The 16020-nt window shown below is 41.8% G+C and overlaps 2 protein-coding genes across 2 annotated transcripts in view; one reads left to right on the top strand and one right to left on the bottom strand.

Moving 5' to 3' along the window:
- Positions 1-16020, bottom strand: part of tsnare1 (T-SNARE Domain Containing 1) — a 1274638-nt gene that overhangs the window by 496439 nt on the left and 762179 nt on the right. The gene's annotated exons all lie outside the window — the stretch shown is intronic.
- Positions 1-16020, top strand: part of adgrb1a (adhesion G protein-coupled receptor B1a) — a 253455-nt gene that overhangs the window by 64191 nt on the left and 173244 nt on the right. The window contains exon 2 of the mRNA XM_050047694.1: positions 1110-2059. Coding sequence (XP_049903651.1) covers positions 1291-2059 — 769 coding nt within the window. The 5' untranslated portion in view covers positions 1110-1290. The remainder of the gene's footprint in view (positions 1-1109; positions 2060-16020) is intronic.

Raw genomic sequence — 16020 nt, 5'->3', positions numbered from 1 at the left:
CTATGTGGGTTCAGCCCTGTGGGTGACCTCTTTCATTTTGAGTTTTTGTTAACACAAAACAATATTGATTAGTGCAGCTTTAAATAAAATAAATACATGGTATTTTAATGTTGAGGTCCAGTGTGTTTGCAGATCATTTAATGCAATTTCTGACTACCACCTTCCCAAAACTTATCAGTTTAGCTGTGGTGTATAATTGGAGGTTATGTTATGTTTGCTTCTCAAAATATTCTGTTCCTTTTCATTCAGACCTGCACTGAACATTCTGATGTCCTTGTAATTATTCATCAGTGTGGCAAACTGAGCACCTTTTGTTTTTCATACAATAACTTAAACAACACATGACAATTTCCTTAAAAAAAAACACTCATTTCAAATCAATCAGCACACTCAGCTGACAACTGCACAATAGTCGCTACAAGAACAAACCAGGAGTTTGTATTTGAATGATATTGTTTACCATTTTAAGACTATTTTCCATGTCATAGGTTTTCCATAAAGAAACACTAATCATAACTATTTAAAACAGCAAAGCCACTCAAGGGGAAGCAGTCCTTTGTATAATGTAAAAGAGATGTGTAATAAAAGAAATGGGCCAAAAAGTGAAATACAGTGCTATCATCTAATGAATGTGTATTTAAAACATCAGCAAATTGTTTTGGCTTTAATAAGCAAAAACAAAAAGGACTATTGATCATGGCGTTGCTGTCTGTGTCTCATCCCTGATAAAGTGGAGTAATGAATGGCTGCAGGTGTTGCCTCTTTTGTAATTAATAGTCTTATAATTGGACAAATTAATGAGCTGGCAGGTGAAGTATGGGAGCAGACATGTGAGGGAAACAGTCGTCTCTCAGGAAAAGACCAATCTGAACTTGTGCAATGGAGAAAAACTTTAACTAAACCACTGGCTCCCTCCCTCCATCTGCTTCTATTCCACGCGTCGTTCTCCAGAGCCCAAGTCACTGCAGTGGCTCTCAGTTTACAGAGCAAACAATAACAGCTGATAGATTGATTTCTCATTGCGGAGATAAATAGAAGCAGTGTAATCCCATTCCGTTGTCTGATGAGATACGAAGTCTAATTCATATCTCGTCTCTTCCATTTCACAGGTTCTTGTGAATCTCGGGGCAGACTGATGCAGCCATGGGCCGATTGCTGGATCTTTGAGAGCAACCTTCCTCCCCCTCCTCCTCCACCACCACGTCCTTTTCCTCCTCCTTCTACTCCTCTTCCTTTGCCCTACACAGGTGGAAGTTGAGTCCTCCAAAGCCAGAGACCAGCCATCAGCCTATGATACCTTCTCCTTCCCTTCATCTGCAAACCATGACAAGCGTTGTTTCTCGAATTCCTGGCCATTCAAGGTGGCCTCTCCCAGTGCTACTCTTGTATTTTGCCCCTCTGCTGCTGATGGAGGGTTATTGCCACGCAGCCCCCTCAGGCCCAGAGTCAGACTCCTGCTCCACCTTAGTCCAGAGCCGCTTCTTTGGCTTCTTCCTGTCATCATCAGTGTTCCCCACCATGCCTTGTTCCTGGACCCTGCAGAACCCTGATCCGCGGCGCTACACCATCTTCATCAAGGTCACCAAACCTACCGAGGACTGCGTGCCGTCACAGCTCCGCACCTTCCAGTATGACTCCTTCCTGGAGACCACGCGCACCTACCTGGGCATGGAGAGCTTTGATGAGGTGGTGAGGCTGTGCGATACCTCTGCCCCAGTGGCCTTCCTGGAGGCCGGAAAGCAATTCCTCCAAATGAGGAAGGGACTTCCTCGGGTGGGAAAGGCCATCACGGATGGCGACGGGGATTTCAAAACTGAGTACCTGGTGGTGGGAAAGCGTAACCCCAGCATGGCGGCCTGTCAGATGCTGTGCCAGTGGCTAGAGGACTGTCTGGCCTCAAGCACGTCTAACAGGCCCTGCGGCATCATGCAGACTCCGTGTCTGTGCTGGGAGCCGCCGCCACAGCTCAGTGAGGGGGATAGCTGTTATCACAATGGAGTTTACCTGGAAAACTGTTTACCCAGCGTGAAAGAGAGTGGAAAAAATGCTGAGATAAATGGTGAGTATGAAAGATGTTATGGCTTTTTAACTAAAAAAAGATGACTTGTAAAATATTATTTGCTGAGGGGATTACATCATAGTTCATATATCAACTGCACAGTTTCCAAAAGCATGTAAGTGCAAAGATTAACGATTATCTTTGCCTCTCTGTAAAACAATAGGGGAAAACAAGTCATGCATTCAAGAGACTATGGGAAAAATAGATTTACTTTTACATTTACTTTTTTGGTCTGACCTCAGAAGGTCACCCTTGGAGTTTTAGCATGCTCTCAGCAAAATGGCAGAGAAATGGCATCTTCAGTAGCAATCAAGCCAGTGAAAATGTGTATGATTTGTGAAAAGTGAGGATAATTGTGTGACATTGGCTCAAAAGCAAGTGGAGTGCTTTGGCTGAAGTAGAGGAGAGAAAGAGGGACAGAAAGAGGCAAATGGAAGGTTTAGGGTTTCATCTGATGGAAGTGAGCTCTGTGACCTTGCAAGGTCGGCACCGCATTCCATCCCTCTGCAGTCCAGGGAGGGACACTCGATCGGCCTCCGGGAAGCCTGAGGAAATAGAGGAGAATCAAGTGCTGATATTGGATAGCTCTGGGGATGCTCAGAAGAGAAGGGGGGTGGCGATGTAAAGAGAGACAAAAGAGGAAGATAGAAGGAGAGAGGCAGAAATGCAATGGAATAAGGGCCTGTGGCTTGAGGTCTAATTGTCTGCTGCTTGATCCCGGCTCCCCTCCCCTTTCCTCGGCAGACGGGATGTGGCCTGACATCTCTATCCTGGCTTCATCAGGACTATGGCCAGAGGGATGGAACATTTCTTGGCTGCCTTTTCTTCCCCTAACCTATCCACCATCTAACTCTCCCTCCTTCCTCTGCTTCTCTCAGTTGCTTCCCCTAATCAGCCTGTGGTCTTATTCTCTCAGTCCTCCTCCTCCTCTTCTGAGCCACCATTGCTGCCTCCCGATCTTTCCCTCCCCAGGCTGATAGTGGGCTGATACTGAGCCAGTCGTGGGAAGCCAACCAAGCAGAGAAGATGTTGCGGTGGGTATCTCCTGCCTTATCCTCCTCCAGTCTCCAGAGCGGCTAATATCCCCTTGCCGCCCCAGCCTCCTCTCTGCTAGTTATGGCACTTATGTAATCCCGCTTATGGTGCTCAACAGCGGGGTGTGGGCTGTTTGTGCCTTAAGGTGTGAAAAATAAAAAAGAAATATACCATCCACTGTTGGCTTGTGGAGAGATAGAAAGAGAAGAACGCATTATAGCTTTTCTTCTCCCTCTATGTGCTTCAACCCACACGGGCGAAGCGCCTCTTGGATGATAATCCTGGGTTCAGAGTGAATGAGTGGCTATGGAGCCCTGTGATGAGCTCAAATGGAAGAGGCAAGCAGTCACTGAATATTTGGCTGGATGGGTGACTGGATGGATTGAATTGGTGGATGAAGATAAAAAGAGGATGGGGAGACGTAATGGATTCTGTGTGGAAATAGGTCGGGGATCCAGGCAGTTATTGCCCGCTGTGCAGTGAAGAGAGGAAGAGAGGGGTGATAGTTGTGAGTGATGAATGGATGAAAGACAGTAGATACAGAGACAGAGTGGGAGAGGGGAATAAAGGAGAGTGAAGAGGCTGACAAGCTGAGAGGGGGAGTTGTCTCAGGTGGACGGGCTTGATGAGGATAGATAGTTGTTGCTTGGGTCAGGCAATACGCAGCTGGACCCGTTTGGTCTCAGCACCTTCAGTAACCGAGGACTTCATAGATTACAGTCTGTCTCTCAGCCTCTTTCACTCCCTCTCTGCAGAAGGACTGAGGGTCCCGCCCAGTAGCAGATGGAGGGGTGAGACCTTCTGTCAGGACCCGAGCTCTGCTCGTGTCCAGCTGATGGGGGCTAGATGTGGAGTTGCCTCCTTAAAGGCAGTGTGGGAGCTTTGCCTTGTGCTCAACCTCTCCTCATATGGCCTTATATGCCCAAAGCACAAAAATAATAATGGAAATATAACATAGAAAAGTGAACTCTATGCAGTTTTCTTTGTCCAAGCAGCTTATTGCTGAGGGGACAGAGAAAAGTCTGGTTCTCTTTGATAGAAACTTTATATTAAAACTACTTTTTCAGAATTAGAAAGCTTTTCTCTGGTGCCTCCCAAACATAGCCTGGCAATCAGAGTGAAGAGATGGCACTTTGTTTGATTCAGCTTGACGTTATATTAACTTAGTAGTCATACGTCCACATCACATCAAAATGTATCTCCAGTGCCAATTTTCACTGCCACTGTGGGAAGTAAGCTGCCCATTTTGTAGCAATGTGCATGGTCAAGGGTACTGAAGTAGGGGTGGTTGATGGACATGTAGTACGACTGGGTTTGCATCTAGTCACAGGCTTACAATTTAAGTTGCCTTTTTGTCATTCCCTAACTCTAACCATACCTTATGTCCTCCCTAACCTTTACTATAGCTTTTAATCATTTCCTAACCTCAGCCAGAATTTATATTCTCCCCTAACCCTTTACCATACTTCATAATCATCCCCTAACATTTACCATATCTTGCGATCATTTCGTCATCTTTTACAATCTTCCCCAACTTTCACCATACCTTATGGTCGTTTCCCTCACCTTTTATGGTCTTCCCCAATGTTTACCTTACAATCATTTCCTAACCGTCAATATACCTTACAATCATTGCCCAACCTCTACTTTACCTTACAATCATTTCCTAACCTTTACCATACCTTACAGTCATCTCCTAACAATTACCATGCCATACAATCATTTCCCAACCTTTATCATACCTTACAGTCATCTCCTAACAATTACCATGCCATACAATCATTTCCTAACCTTTACCATACCTTACAGTCATCTCCTAACAATTACCATGCCATACAATCATTTCCCAACCTTTATCATACCTTACGATCCTTTCCCAACCTCATCCATACCTTACGATCATTTCCGAACCTTTACCATACTGTACGATAATTTCCTAACATTTACCATACCTTACAATCATTTCCTAACTTTTAACGTATGTTAGAATCATTCCTCAATCTTAACCATACCGTCCTTGCCTGCATAAATTTTGTAAAAAGAAAGGAGTGGTACTTGAAAACATAACCCTGGTAAATAATCCAGGGTTTTGCAGAATTGTCCAATATCAGCGTTTTCTGTTTGAAAAGGGGTTTGTTTTGTTTCAACCAAATCAATCAGTAGCAAGTGACATACTCGCCCCAATAATGTCCTTTTCAGTCAACGCAGAAGGTGGCAACAAGCCGTTACCTTAACGTCTTTCACAATGATCAGAGAAACATGGTGATTTTCTTTGTCATTTTCCATTCTTTCAGTTCCTAGTAAGCATGGTGTTGATTAAGCCAGTGGTTCTCAGTCAGGAGTCAGGAGACCCCCAGGGGTCCTTGAGGGAGCTTCAGGGGGTCCCCAGAAAAATGGGTAATAGTTTCTTTTCACTATTTAATTCACTATAACGTAAGGCCAGTGTAAGTAAGAGTCAAAAAAAGGACTATTTTGATCATAGGTTTCACTTCCTCCACAGTTATTTCCTCAACTATAGTTGACAATTAGAGAATTCTGATCTTAATTTAATCTAACAACCAATATCTTTTCAGGTGGAGGTCTCTGAAGACAGTCTTATAAAATTGGGGTCCATGATCTAATGTGTGACTCTCCAGGAGTAGCCCTTTGTGTATATGAGGTGAATGGTTAGATTAATATATTGACCTTCAGAGTGATGCAGCCGATGCTAATAATACAAAATCAGATGTTGCCCAGTGAGTGTGGTCAACCTCTGGAAGGACAGATATGGTACAGCTTGATCATCTGTTTTACTATGTCAATAAGATGATCAATGGGAAGTGCTTAACCTTTATTGATTCGAATGTGACCTTTTGATCATATTTAAAGGAAGAAAGGATACATCACATGTTTTGTAAGTGTTTTTATTCAATATCACTCTGGTTTAAATTAAGAGTCTCCATGTCCCTGATTTTGGGAGACATAAAAACAAATATCCTTGAAAATTATTTTAATCACAAAAGATTTGCAAAGAGCAGCTTCATAGAAATGTCATTTGAAAAAAAAAAGAAAAGATATAAATAATTATCCCTTAATACGTTATTTCATCTGAGCAGGAGTATGTTAATACATCCATGTGAACACAGCTCCTGTGCTGTGTGAGAAATCTTTAACCTTTAAGTCGAGAGGACTGGTGATTTCAGGGCTATTTTTGGAATGTTCTGACATTCAAATGGTCAAAGTTAAAGGTTCTGGGACAAAATATCGGCTGTTGGTAGCTTCAGTCCGGAGATACTGTCCACGGAAATCCATTTTGGTAGACCTCCAACGCATATTTGTGCATGTGTGTGGATGGGTGTGATTTGTGTCACGAAATGTGGTGTGGCACGGAGCAGGAAAGGATTCATTTGTTAGCCCTCGGTGGACAGCAGGGGAGGCAGTGAGTGATTAAAGGATGGATGTGAGAGATGTGAGGAGATGAGAAAGCACATGACTCAATCTGAACAAAAGAGACATGTTTGTGATAGCTTTGAGAAAGCACCAGAAATGGACAACAAAGTGAACTGAAGGTGGAGGAGGACAGATACAACTTACCCACAATGCCATGGGATCATCTGGGTTGTGACCTTGGCTGCTTATTATGCACTCTCACTTTTGGCTGGGCAGTCATTTTCAAGTGTGAAATATTTAATAAAGCTTAGAAAATAAGCAAACAAGGACACAGTGTCACAGACTAAAAAGCACTCTGCTCCGAGACACAGAGAAGACACAGTTCTTAGCAATGTCACTGCAAAAACAAAGGTCCATGGCTGAAACCAATTTTGCTGGAGCCTCCCTGTATGGAATTTGCATGTTCTTTAGGCCTACATTAGTGTTGCACGGTATACTGGTACTAAAATAGTACCGCGGTACTAGAGTATTCCAAACAATACTATACTGCATTTGGAAAATACCGGTACTTTGAAATTGATTCAATTCATTAATTTAGTTAATTTATTTTACTCATTTATGCACACAAACGCCTTTCTTGTTCCTATTGGAGCACAGATTGCACAAGTGGTGTGTATGACAACACCTGTATCAACATTCGCAGCTGGCGCATGTGAAAAAAGACAAGAGAAAGGCTGCCTCGTAAAGGGAGACAACACGAGACAACACAAACTTGGTGGGACATTTGAGTTACCAAACCGTGACGTCCGTACTGAGGTACTTACTGAACCATGATTTTTTTTGGTACCGTTACACCCCTACTATTTATTGTTCTAAAGGTTTGTATCCAAAAGGACTTTCCTTAGGAAAAGTACCGAAGAGTATCGAAAAGTATCGAAATTCATATTGGTATTGGTACCGAAACAAAGATTTTGATGGTACGTGACAATTTGAAAATCCCAAATTAGCCGTAGAAGATGCATGTCAATCACTGTATCCCAATTGAGTGGTAGAATTATTCAATGTTTGCTTTTCTAGACTGAATACACCATAAAGTACCAACAAGACCTGGCCCATGTCTGAATCTCCTTCAAATGTGGCCAAGAAATACAGCTCCTTTTTCTGTAAATTTGTGTTCTGCTTTACTGTACAGCCATCGCTCTTCCACAATCTATTGTGCACTGGTCAGTTTTTTTCAACAAAACCTTCTCGCAGTCATCATTTACTGGAGTAGACAGGAAAAATCAGGTGGCTAAATCATATTTACCAGGTGTTTGTGTTCAAACAGTCATCAGTCAATGACAAAACACTGCAGGATGTATGGAAGCTTAAATATATTGTTAATCCCAGGGTGTTACAATTAAAATAGAAGGGCACTTGAAGCAGAGTCCTCTGCCAAGACCAAAATCCCTATCTTGCAATGCTGATGATGCAAGATACGACATTCAGGGCATTGACTGGCGGCAAACAACTATTTGCTATGTAAGGATTTAGTGGAGCAATGTTGTCTGCAGAGAAATAGTCACGCTCCATCTGTGTGTTGTAATACAAGCTCCCCTGTCAACACATTCTCACCCTGGCAACATCACACATTGACGTTTGGTCATGGACTTTCCACGTCAAGATACAATGCAATGATGATATGCAAGGTACCCTGGGTGTGTTGGTCGTTGAAGTTCTAAGACTCTATGTCAACTTCCACCCCCTTAACTTTTGTTGCTTTCGTTGCAGTGTTTCCCCCTTGACAATAATGGCGACTGACTGCGTATTATGCTGAAGTTAAAGGACAGCTTTTTTCGTCACTGACCAAGCGCTGGTTTTTGACAACTTTGGAGTGAGATCATGTTGGCCTTGTATACAATCATGCTCATAAGAAGGTTACTGCTGATAAAACCATCCTGACCCACAGTGGCATTTTTGTTGTCAAAGCATAAATACATATAGGAGAAACACTGCATAACATTGTTGGCTCTGTCAGCAGCGTTGTTGTTGTTAGCATTGCACTGCTGGCCCATGTTATTTCAGCTCAGCGACCTCTATGTTTGCTTGTGACATTCGAAGTGAGAGCCGTGGGCATATATTGCAAGTTTAATGAAAGAGACAGTTATTTGAGTATCCACTTCATGATTCGGATCCAACCCAAAATTTAATGCCTTCTTCCTTGGCCAATGCTACACTCTTCCATCATGTTTCATAAAAATCTGGCCAGTAGTTTTTCCATAATCCTGCTAACAAACAGACAAAGGGCACTGAAAACATGACCTCCTTGGTGAAGGTAATAATAATAGTACATTTGGATATACTGTCCATCATGTGTTGACGTAAAACTTGGTTGATAAACTTGGTCTTTTTTTATTCAGCAGCAGTTTGTGGAGTTTTGAGTCATGGGGTGGACAACTGATCAGTGGATCCAATCAGACCTGATCAGATCAGACTGATGGATGACAGAAGCAGCTCCTGCTGAGGACCTTTTAGACCCAGCGCAATGACTGTTTAAGGGTGCACTCTAGTCCCAAAAATAGAACAAAAAAAAAAATGGCGGCAGTTGTTTTAATAGTGGTGGGCCACCACAATTAAATAAAAGTGTGGTAAACCCTGCAGTACCAACAGCTTAGCACATAAGAAGGCTGGGTTGGTTCTGATGCAGCACCTAACAGCATTATGAAGTATCAGCCGAGCAGTCAGAAGTGTGGTTATAAAAGCAGCCCTGGGCTCCTATATGAATATGATTGGATGCTGCCAATCAGCTAGTAAACGGAGCCAGTGATTGTGAAGCATGAATGAAGCAGCTGAGGCCAATCAGCTAATGCAAACTTGACTTCAGTGCTTTGCCAAGATCTTAACAAAATGCTCCATACCATGAAACATGTCCAAAATATATATACTTTGTCAGCATCTTGTTCATTAAATTCTAAAATATGTGACTTGTGCTGTCTCCTTTGAGGATGAAATGCAAGTCCCACCAGCACTGGGTGCACCTTGTAAAGGATCCAGCTCTTAATTTACACTCCTCTGATGTGTTTGTTTAAGCCCACCATTCTTGTGATAGACTGTCTGGGGTGTACCCTGACTCTGGCCCAATGCATGCTGGGACAGGATCCCGGAGAAGTGGATATAGAAGATGGAGGGTCTGAGGGAACTGTCTTGGCTGTCTGTCTGTTTTGTCGATCATGGTTCTGTGTTTGCTATAGTTACTGATGCTTGAACAAGCAAAGATGATATGTTCTAGTCTGCCTTTGACAAGAACTGCCAACTCAGCACACAGTATAGATATATATTTTTTCTATCATCATGTTGGACCCTGGGGAATATATCCTTACCCGAAGCACTGGATATTCTTTTCCTTTTTTTTTCTCTCAGAGCTTTCTTTTTCTTGCTTCCAGTTTTCTTAAATCCTGATTCCTGGCTGAAATTGGAGCATGGCACTTGTAGCAATGACAGTGACGCAGCTGTCAACAAGCTATGACTAGTTGCAGTGTGTGTGTATGTGTTGTAAAGGTCTCTGTCATGGGGAGTTGTGTGTCACGTCCAGGCGAGATGCACTGATGACAAATAGTATGTGTGTTGTTTTTTTGTTTGTTTGTGTTTTCACCGATGACACAATCAGTGAGCGTTGGTGACTACTATCTCGAGACGCAGAGTGTGACTGAAACATCAGCTTTACATGGAGTGTATTCTTTCTTTTATATAACTACATGACCCAATGCCATAATCCCAAGGGAATTACCTAAAGGTAGCATGCTGTATCAAAATCACATTAGATGTTGCAACGGCTCATTTCTAGATAAACATGGATTTTGATTTTTGGTCATTTGGGGCTTTTGTTTGATTGTAAAGAACCAAAGTCTTGTCTCTCAGAGTATGAAACTTTTATTACTACATTCAGATGATAAAGACAATTATGAAGCTAGTGAAGGCAAGACGACACAACCAGGTCTCAGTCTGAAGTCGTTGAAAACAGGCACTTGGTCAGTAACTTGCAGCATCAGACACAGACAAAAAAAGCCATCCTTTCATGTCAGCATAACATACGGCCGGTCGCCGTCATTGTTTAACTGTACCCAGCGGTATCGGGGGAAATGACCACACAGCAACAAAAGTTATGGGAGGGGTGGTGACTGGGTCGAACAACCCCCGTCTTACATGCAGGAGGCCGGTGTTCGCTTCCCATATGATTGTAATGCCAAACCCTGTTCTTTGGCTAAAACCGTGTGTGTTTGTTGTTAAAGGAAAAAAAAAACTTTAATTTGTGGTGTTACACAGATGTAGTGTGTTGTAGAGACTGTATGCAAACTGTACATTTCCTGTGAAATCAGAAGTGTGTTTTGAAACCAGACAATGCATGTGAGAGGCAGAAATTGACACGACATCCCAAAACATCAAATAACCAACACAACCAGGGTACCCTGCACATCATATGTCAACGCGGCGCAGACACATTGACATAGTCTTGTCAATGAATGGGAAACACTGATGAAATAATCCAAGTCGATAATATTGTCATATAGAGTCCATTGCTGACTGTGTTGGAAGAACAGAGATCCATTTGACAGTTAGCATACAAACAATATTTTCTCAGTCTCCTGCACCGTGTTGTTGGGTATGCTTGTTTTTGTAACCTTGCTGGCGACAAAATAACAGTAATCCAAACTGTTTTGTGTATTTCTCACCCTGGGTGTACAGCATGCACTCCCAGTTTTGAAGACCATTGTTATGTATCTTTGCAGCCAAGCTTTCTCAGACCTTGGTAACAGTCAGTATGTAATGTGCACTTTTTTGTAATACAAAAAGCAATACTGATATCATTAGAAAGCTGAGAATCTCTTCTTTCCAACAGTGGTTAAAATTCAAAATGTCTTTCAGGGTCAGTGTGACTGAAAATGAGCATGTCGCAATTTGGCTTTTATCCAAATACATGTTACTTCTCTTCTAAAAAGTTTGTCCACCAGAGAGCACTGTATTAAATGTTTTTTAAAGACTCACACCCAACTGGCCTCAGACCAGCTGGACAACCATTTTGTTATTAGTCCCAAATGCAGCAGAACAAGGATTAACTGGGTATGTTTCATAAACTGACAGCAACAGAAATATGACTTCAAACTTTTTCCTTTTAAATCTTAACTGCCTACACTACGCCAGTCAGTTGTGGAAATGCCAGAACGGTGTTGTGATACATCATTTCACAACTTTGATCACAGTCTAATCAGTGCTGCCTGATATACTGGCTGTGATGGAAGGGTAACAAAATAGTAACAGACCCTTCTGATACACGATCCAAAAAAGTGACAACATGTGTAAAGAAGAAGGAAGAAATACTCGTAAACTCTCCTGACTTGCACTATTTTCTCCAGTTGCTGGCAGCCAGCTTGGGTTGAGGAAGATGAATGTGAGTCTCTCCCTCCAAGTTGCTGCCTGGCCGGACCACATTGTTGCTAAACTAAGGGATTTCCAACCCGCCTCCACGAGGAGCACTGAGGAATCCTAAAGCAAGTCTAATACTCCTCTTGCTCATATGCGTGGATACGTGTGTGCACACACATACACACTGTACACAGTATTGACGTACAGTGCGGCGAAATGTCGCACCAGAAAATGGCTCACACACTGGTGCAACCACGCACTGGTCCCTCGTGACTCAGTGTGGGTGGCTGACCGAGGGAGAGAATAAAGCTGTGTGTGTGTCTGTAAGCATGTGGAGAGAGCAAGGTGTGGTGTTAACCACAGGGGGCGCCGTGTGGGCAGAAATAAACTGAGGAGAGATGGCAGTGATGCTCTGTGCTGGTGTAGAGGTTGCTGCGCTTGCAGGGAGCCCCGCAGTCTGTTTGAAGAAGTTTTCATATGGAGCTTTTGGGACGGAGGCAGGGAAGACAATTAGCAAACGTGCGTGGTCCTATTTGTGGTCACGACACGTTCACCTCTCTAATGTTCATTGGAACTGTTGGAGATTAGTGTGATTACAAGCAACACAGATATTTCTTTCCAAGTCAAATCCGATTGACAATTCTCATTGATGTATTTAAGAAGAAGAAGTGTTAAAGAAATAATGGGAGTGCTGGGAGAAGGATTCTGACATGTGCTATACAGCAAGTCCAGCACTGCACCATGGGTAAACTTTAAAAGGATGGAGCTGTGTTGAGCATTTGGCATCATTACGGCTTTACTGCTGTGCTTCCTGTTAAAGGAACTGCTTGATTAGAATATACTGCGGGTGTAGTTGTGATACTGAAGGAAGTGACAATAGTAAACATGAAAACTGCCAGCATCCAGCCTGTAGCCACATAGTGTATGTGGGGTCAGGCATCAGCAGAAGCCACTGATAGGCCTAAAGGCAGCTACAGCCTCTAAACTTTCCTACCCAGCTGTGTATTGTCATGTGCATTGTTTTTGGCTGCTGCAGTTCAACTCAAATGGCAAAAGTAGTAGCCAGTATAGAATTTTCTCACAGCTCATAAATTTCTCATGGTTTTATTTAAAGTTTTCTTCCTCATAACACAGAATATGTCTGTATACTGTGTCTCTGTGTTGTTATAGAGGATCTATGGTGATTTTCAGGTTGGGGGGAGCAGGGCATAACCTAACACGGGGTAAATTGTACCACAGACTTTTTAAGCAGTCACAGGGTCAATCCTTTCGTGCTTCGTAGTTGACCACAACACCACCAAACAGTGAGATTGGATGTTTTTCAGGGGAGTGTTTTTGGCCAATTTCAGTAAACGTCTTTGTTATAACTGGTTTTCGATTACTGAGCTGTCTATGTTAGTCACAGAATCCAACCGTATATCATCTTAATAAGTGTGTGTTTGCTAGTCTCGATAACATTTCCACACAGCAAGATTAGCTGTAATGCTGTGTTACAACTAAGCCACCTACAGCACATTTTCTCTATTTTTTGCACTGCAAACTTATATTCAGTTTAAACTAATGTCCTTAATTAAGATAGAGATATACTTGGTATTTTTTATTTTTGTCAGGTATCATACTGACACATAGTTTCACAAGCATACATTGTCATATTTTGACATGTGGATCTAGGTTACAGAATCTATGCACATCTATTGGTCCGACCACTGATAGTGGATGATAGACTGATGATAAACAGATGGATACCTGTATGGATGCCTATCCTTCCCCTGATGTAGATGGAGAGATAGGTATCTATATACATCTAACCATCAATCTATCACAGATAAAAAGAGAAAAATATATAATATCCACGCATACTATGTATCAATGTGTTGATCTTTCCATTCATGAAGCTCTGGTGGTCAGATGAGGGATGTACAGATGTTTGGATATCTATCATAGATAGATCCATAAACACTATCAACCTGTAGAATACAGATAGAATTGTATTGAATTAATAGTTTTAAACAGACTTTTCTAGCAAATGTTACTACCTTCTGCCTGTTACAATTAACCCCACCCATGGGGATACGTTGTAACATTTCACTTCCGCCACTGCTCGGTGCAGCTGTAGGAGAAAAGTAAGGTCTAGAAAAAAAACCAAAACTGTTCATTTGTAGCAGATAAGTGCATTTTGTTAGAATAAAACAAACAAAAACAGCTCTAGTAGTTTCCATGCTTTAATGGTCAATAACACTTGCTGTCAGTGCTGGAATGCCTATGATGCTCTATTTTAGCGCCTGTCTCCTTAAACCCCCTCCTCAAAAAAACCCAGTCTGCTCTGATTGGTCAGCATTTAAGGGTCTTCCGCATCTCAGCATCTCTGCACTGTCATTGCAGCCAGGGAATGTCTGTAGTTGTGTTTCCATTACAGTTTTGTGCAAAATAAATGCGATATTTCTAAAGTTTCGACAAAGTACAATTGCGACTTGCAGGTGTTTCCATTAAAGGGTGTTTTGCGTATGAGCCGTATTTCTTGTAAAATCTCATCCCGCAAGACTCCACTTTGTGGAAGTGAGATGGACATTCCAAATCTCTTGCGAGCTGGAGCAATCATCTCGGTTGCCACTGCTGCTGTTGCAGTAGACTACAATCGAAGACGAAGAGAGCGGTATTCCAAAGGCAAAGTCCTTATGTGTGGCAGCGACCACGGATAAAGGATTTCTGGGAGAGGATCGTGAACAAGGAATTCACCAATGTCATGTCTGGTGACGTATATTTGCGAAAAAAGTGTTTTGTCTTTTGCGATATACTTCTATATCGACACGTCGGAAAAACCACCTCATGAGAGCATAAAAAAATTTCTCGATATTTGAGAGTTTTTTCAAATATAGAGGTGTTTCCCTTACCAGTTTTTTATTGCGATATTTAGGTTTTGCGCATTTCTAGGGTTAATGGAAACGCACTTTGTAACAGAGAATAATGGCACCCTCTACTATAAACAATCACCAATAAAAACTTCAACAACATCAGGGTCAAGATAACATGTTTTTTGTGACGTTAGCATGTAGCTACATGTAACAGTGTACTTGTAGCCTGGTGCTATATCCTTAATATGACAAAACTGAACAACATTGGCAACCAATGTTATGTTAGCATGTAGCTACATGTAACAGTGAAGGCTACATTGTGGAAATACTTGCCTCTTGTCTTGAGTCTCTTGTCTGGAGCAGAGAAACAGAGTATCCTAATGGTTTGACACCTGAGAATTTTTGCTCACAGGGATACTTTTATATTTCGTTTACCTTATTATTTGAAAATCTGGCCACGTTTCATGTGAAAATCCAACATTGTAACATTATATTCATATGACAGAAAATAAGAAATAGCATAACATAAAAAGTATAAGGCCCCCCTTTGAAGCAATGTTGCTTTACAGTTGCTCTCCTATTGATCTCCGTATGGATCCTGCAACAGCCTACAGGGTCAGAGTAATTAAAAGTTAAGTATTCAGCAATATGCTGTAATACAAAGTGCTGCAGTATGACTTGTGAAATGATTTACAGTTTTATCTTTATACATAGATATTGCTATTTTTTCTATATATTTCATGTTTTATATTTTGAAGTGGGCAATTTAATTTCAGTATTATTCTTTTTTTTTTTAAAAACACATCACTTTTTCCTTCATGATACAAGATTTCCACACAGTCTGTCAAAACATCACATCAGCAATTCAGAAGTTACAGAAAACTCGTTGACCTGGACACATTTATTAATTTAACATTCATTTAACCTTCAACTCTGTTTCCAGTACTACTTGAAAGTAGCATATTACAGCTACTAAAGCATCTGCAGCATAAAGTTGCCAGGGTATTTGGCAACATCTGTTTCAGCCAAGTGTTTTTCACAAGGCTGCTTAGGCTGATAAGACAGCCAAATTTCTACATACACATCAGCTCTTAACACTGACGCTAATACGTGCTACAGAATAATGCACATTATTTTTCATGTGGTATGAGCACTTCAGATCTCCCCAGAGTATTGAGATATGTTGTCCCTGTGCTTTATTGGTGCATTATTGATGCATTTTGCATCACAAATTTCAGCCTCTCTTCTCAGGCTGAATCAAACCAGAACACACAGATGTCATACACATACTGCAGGACTCAGCTG

The sequence above is a fragment of the Epinephelus moara genome, chromosome 6, assembly GCF_006386435.1.
Source record: "Epinephelus moara isolate mb chromosome 6, YSFRI_EMoa_1.0, whole genome shotgun sequence".
NCBI lineage: Eukaryota > Metazoa > Chordata > Actinopteri > Perciformes > Serranidae > Epinephelus > Epinephelus moara.
Note: the sequence above shows the minus strand (reverse complement) of the source record. Positions and strands in the feature narration are given on the sequence as shown.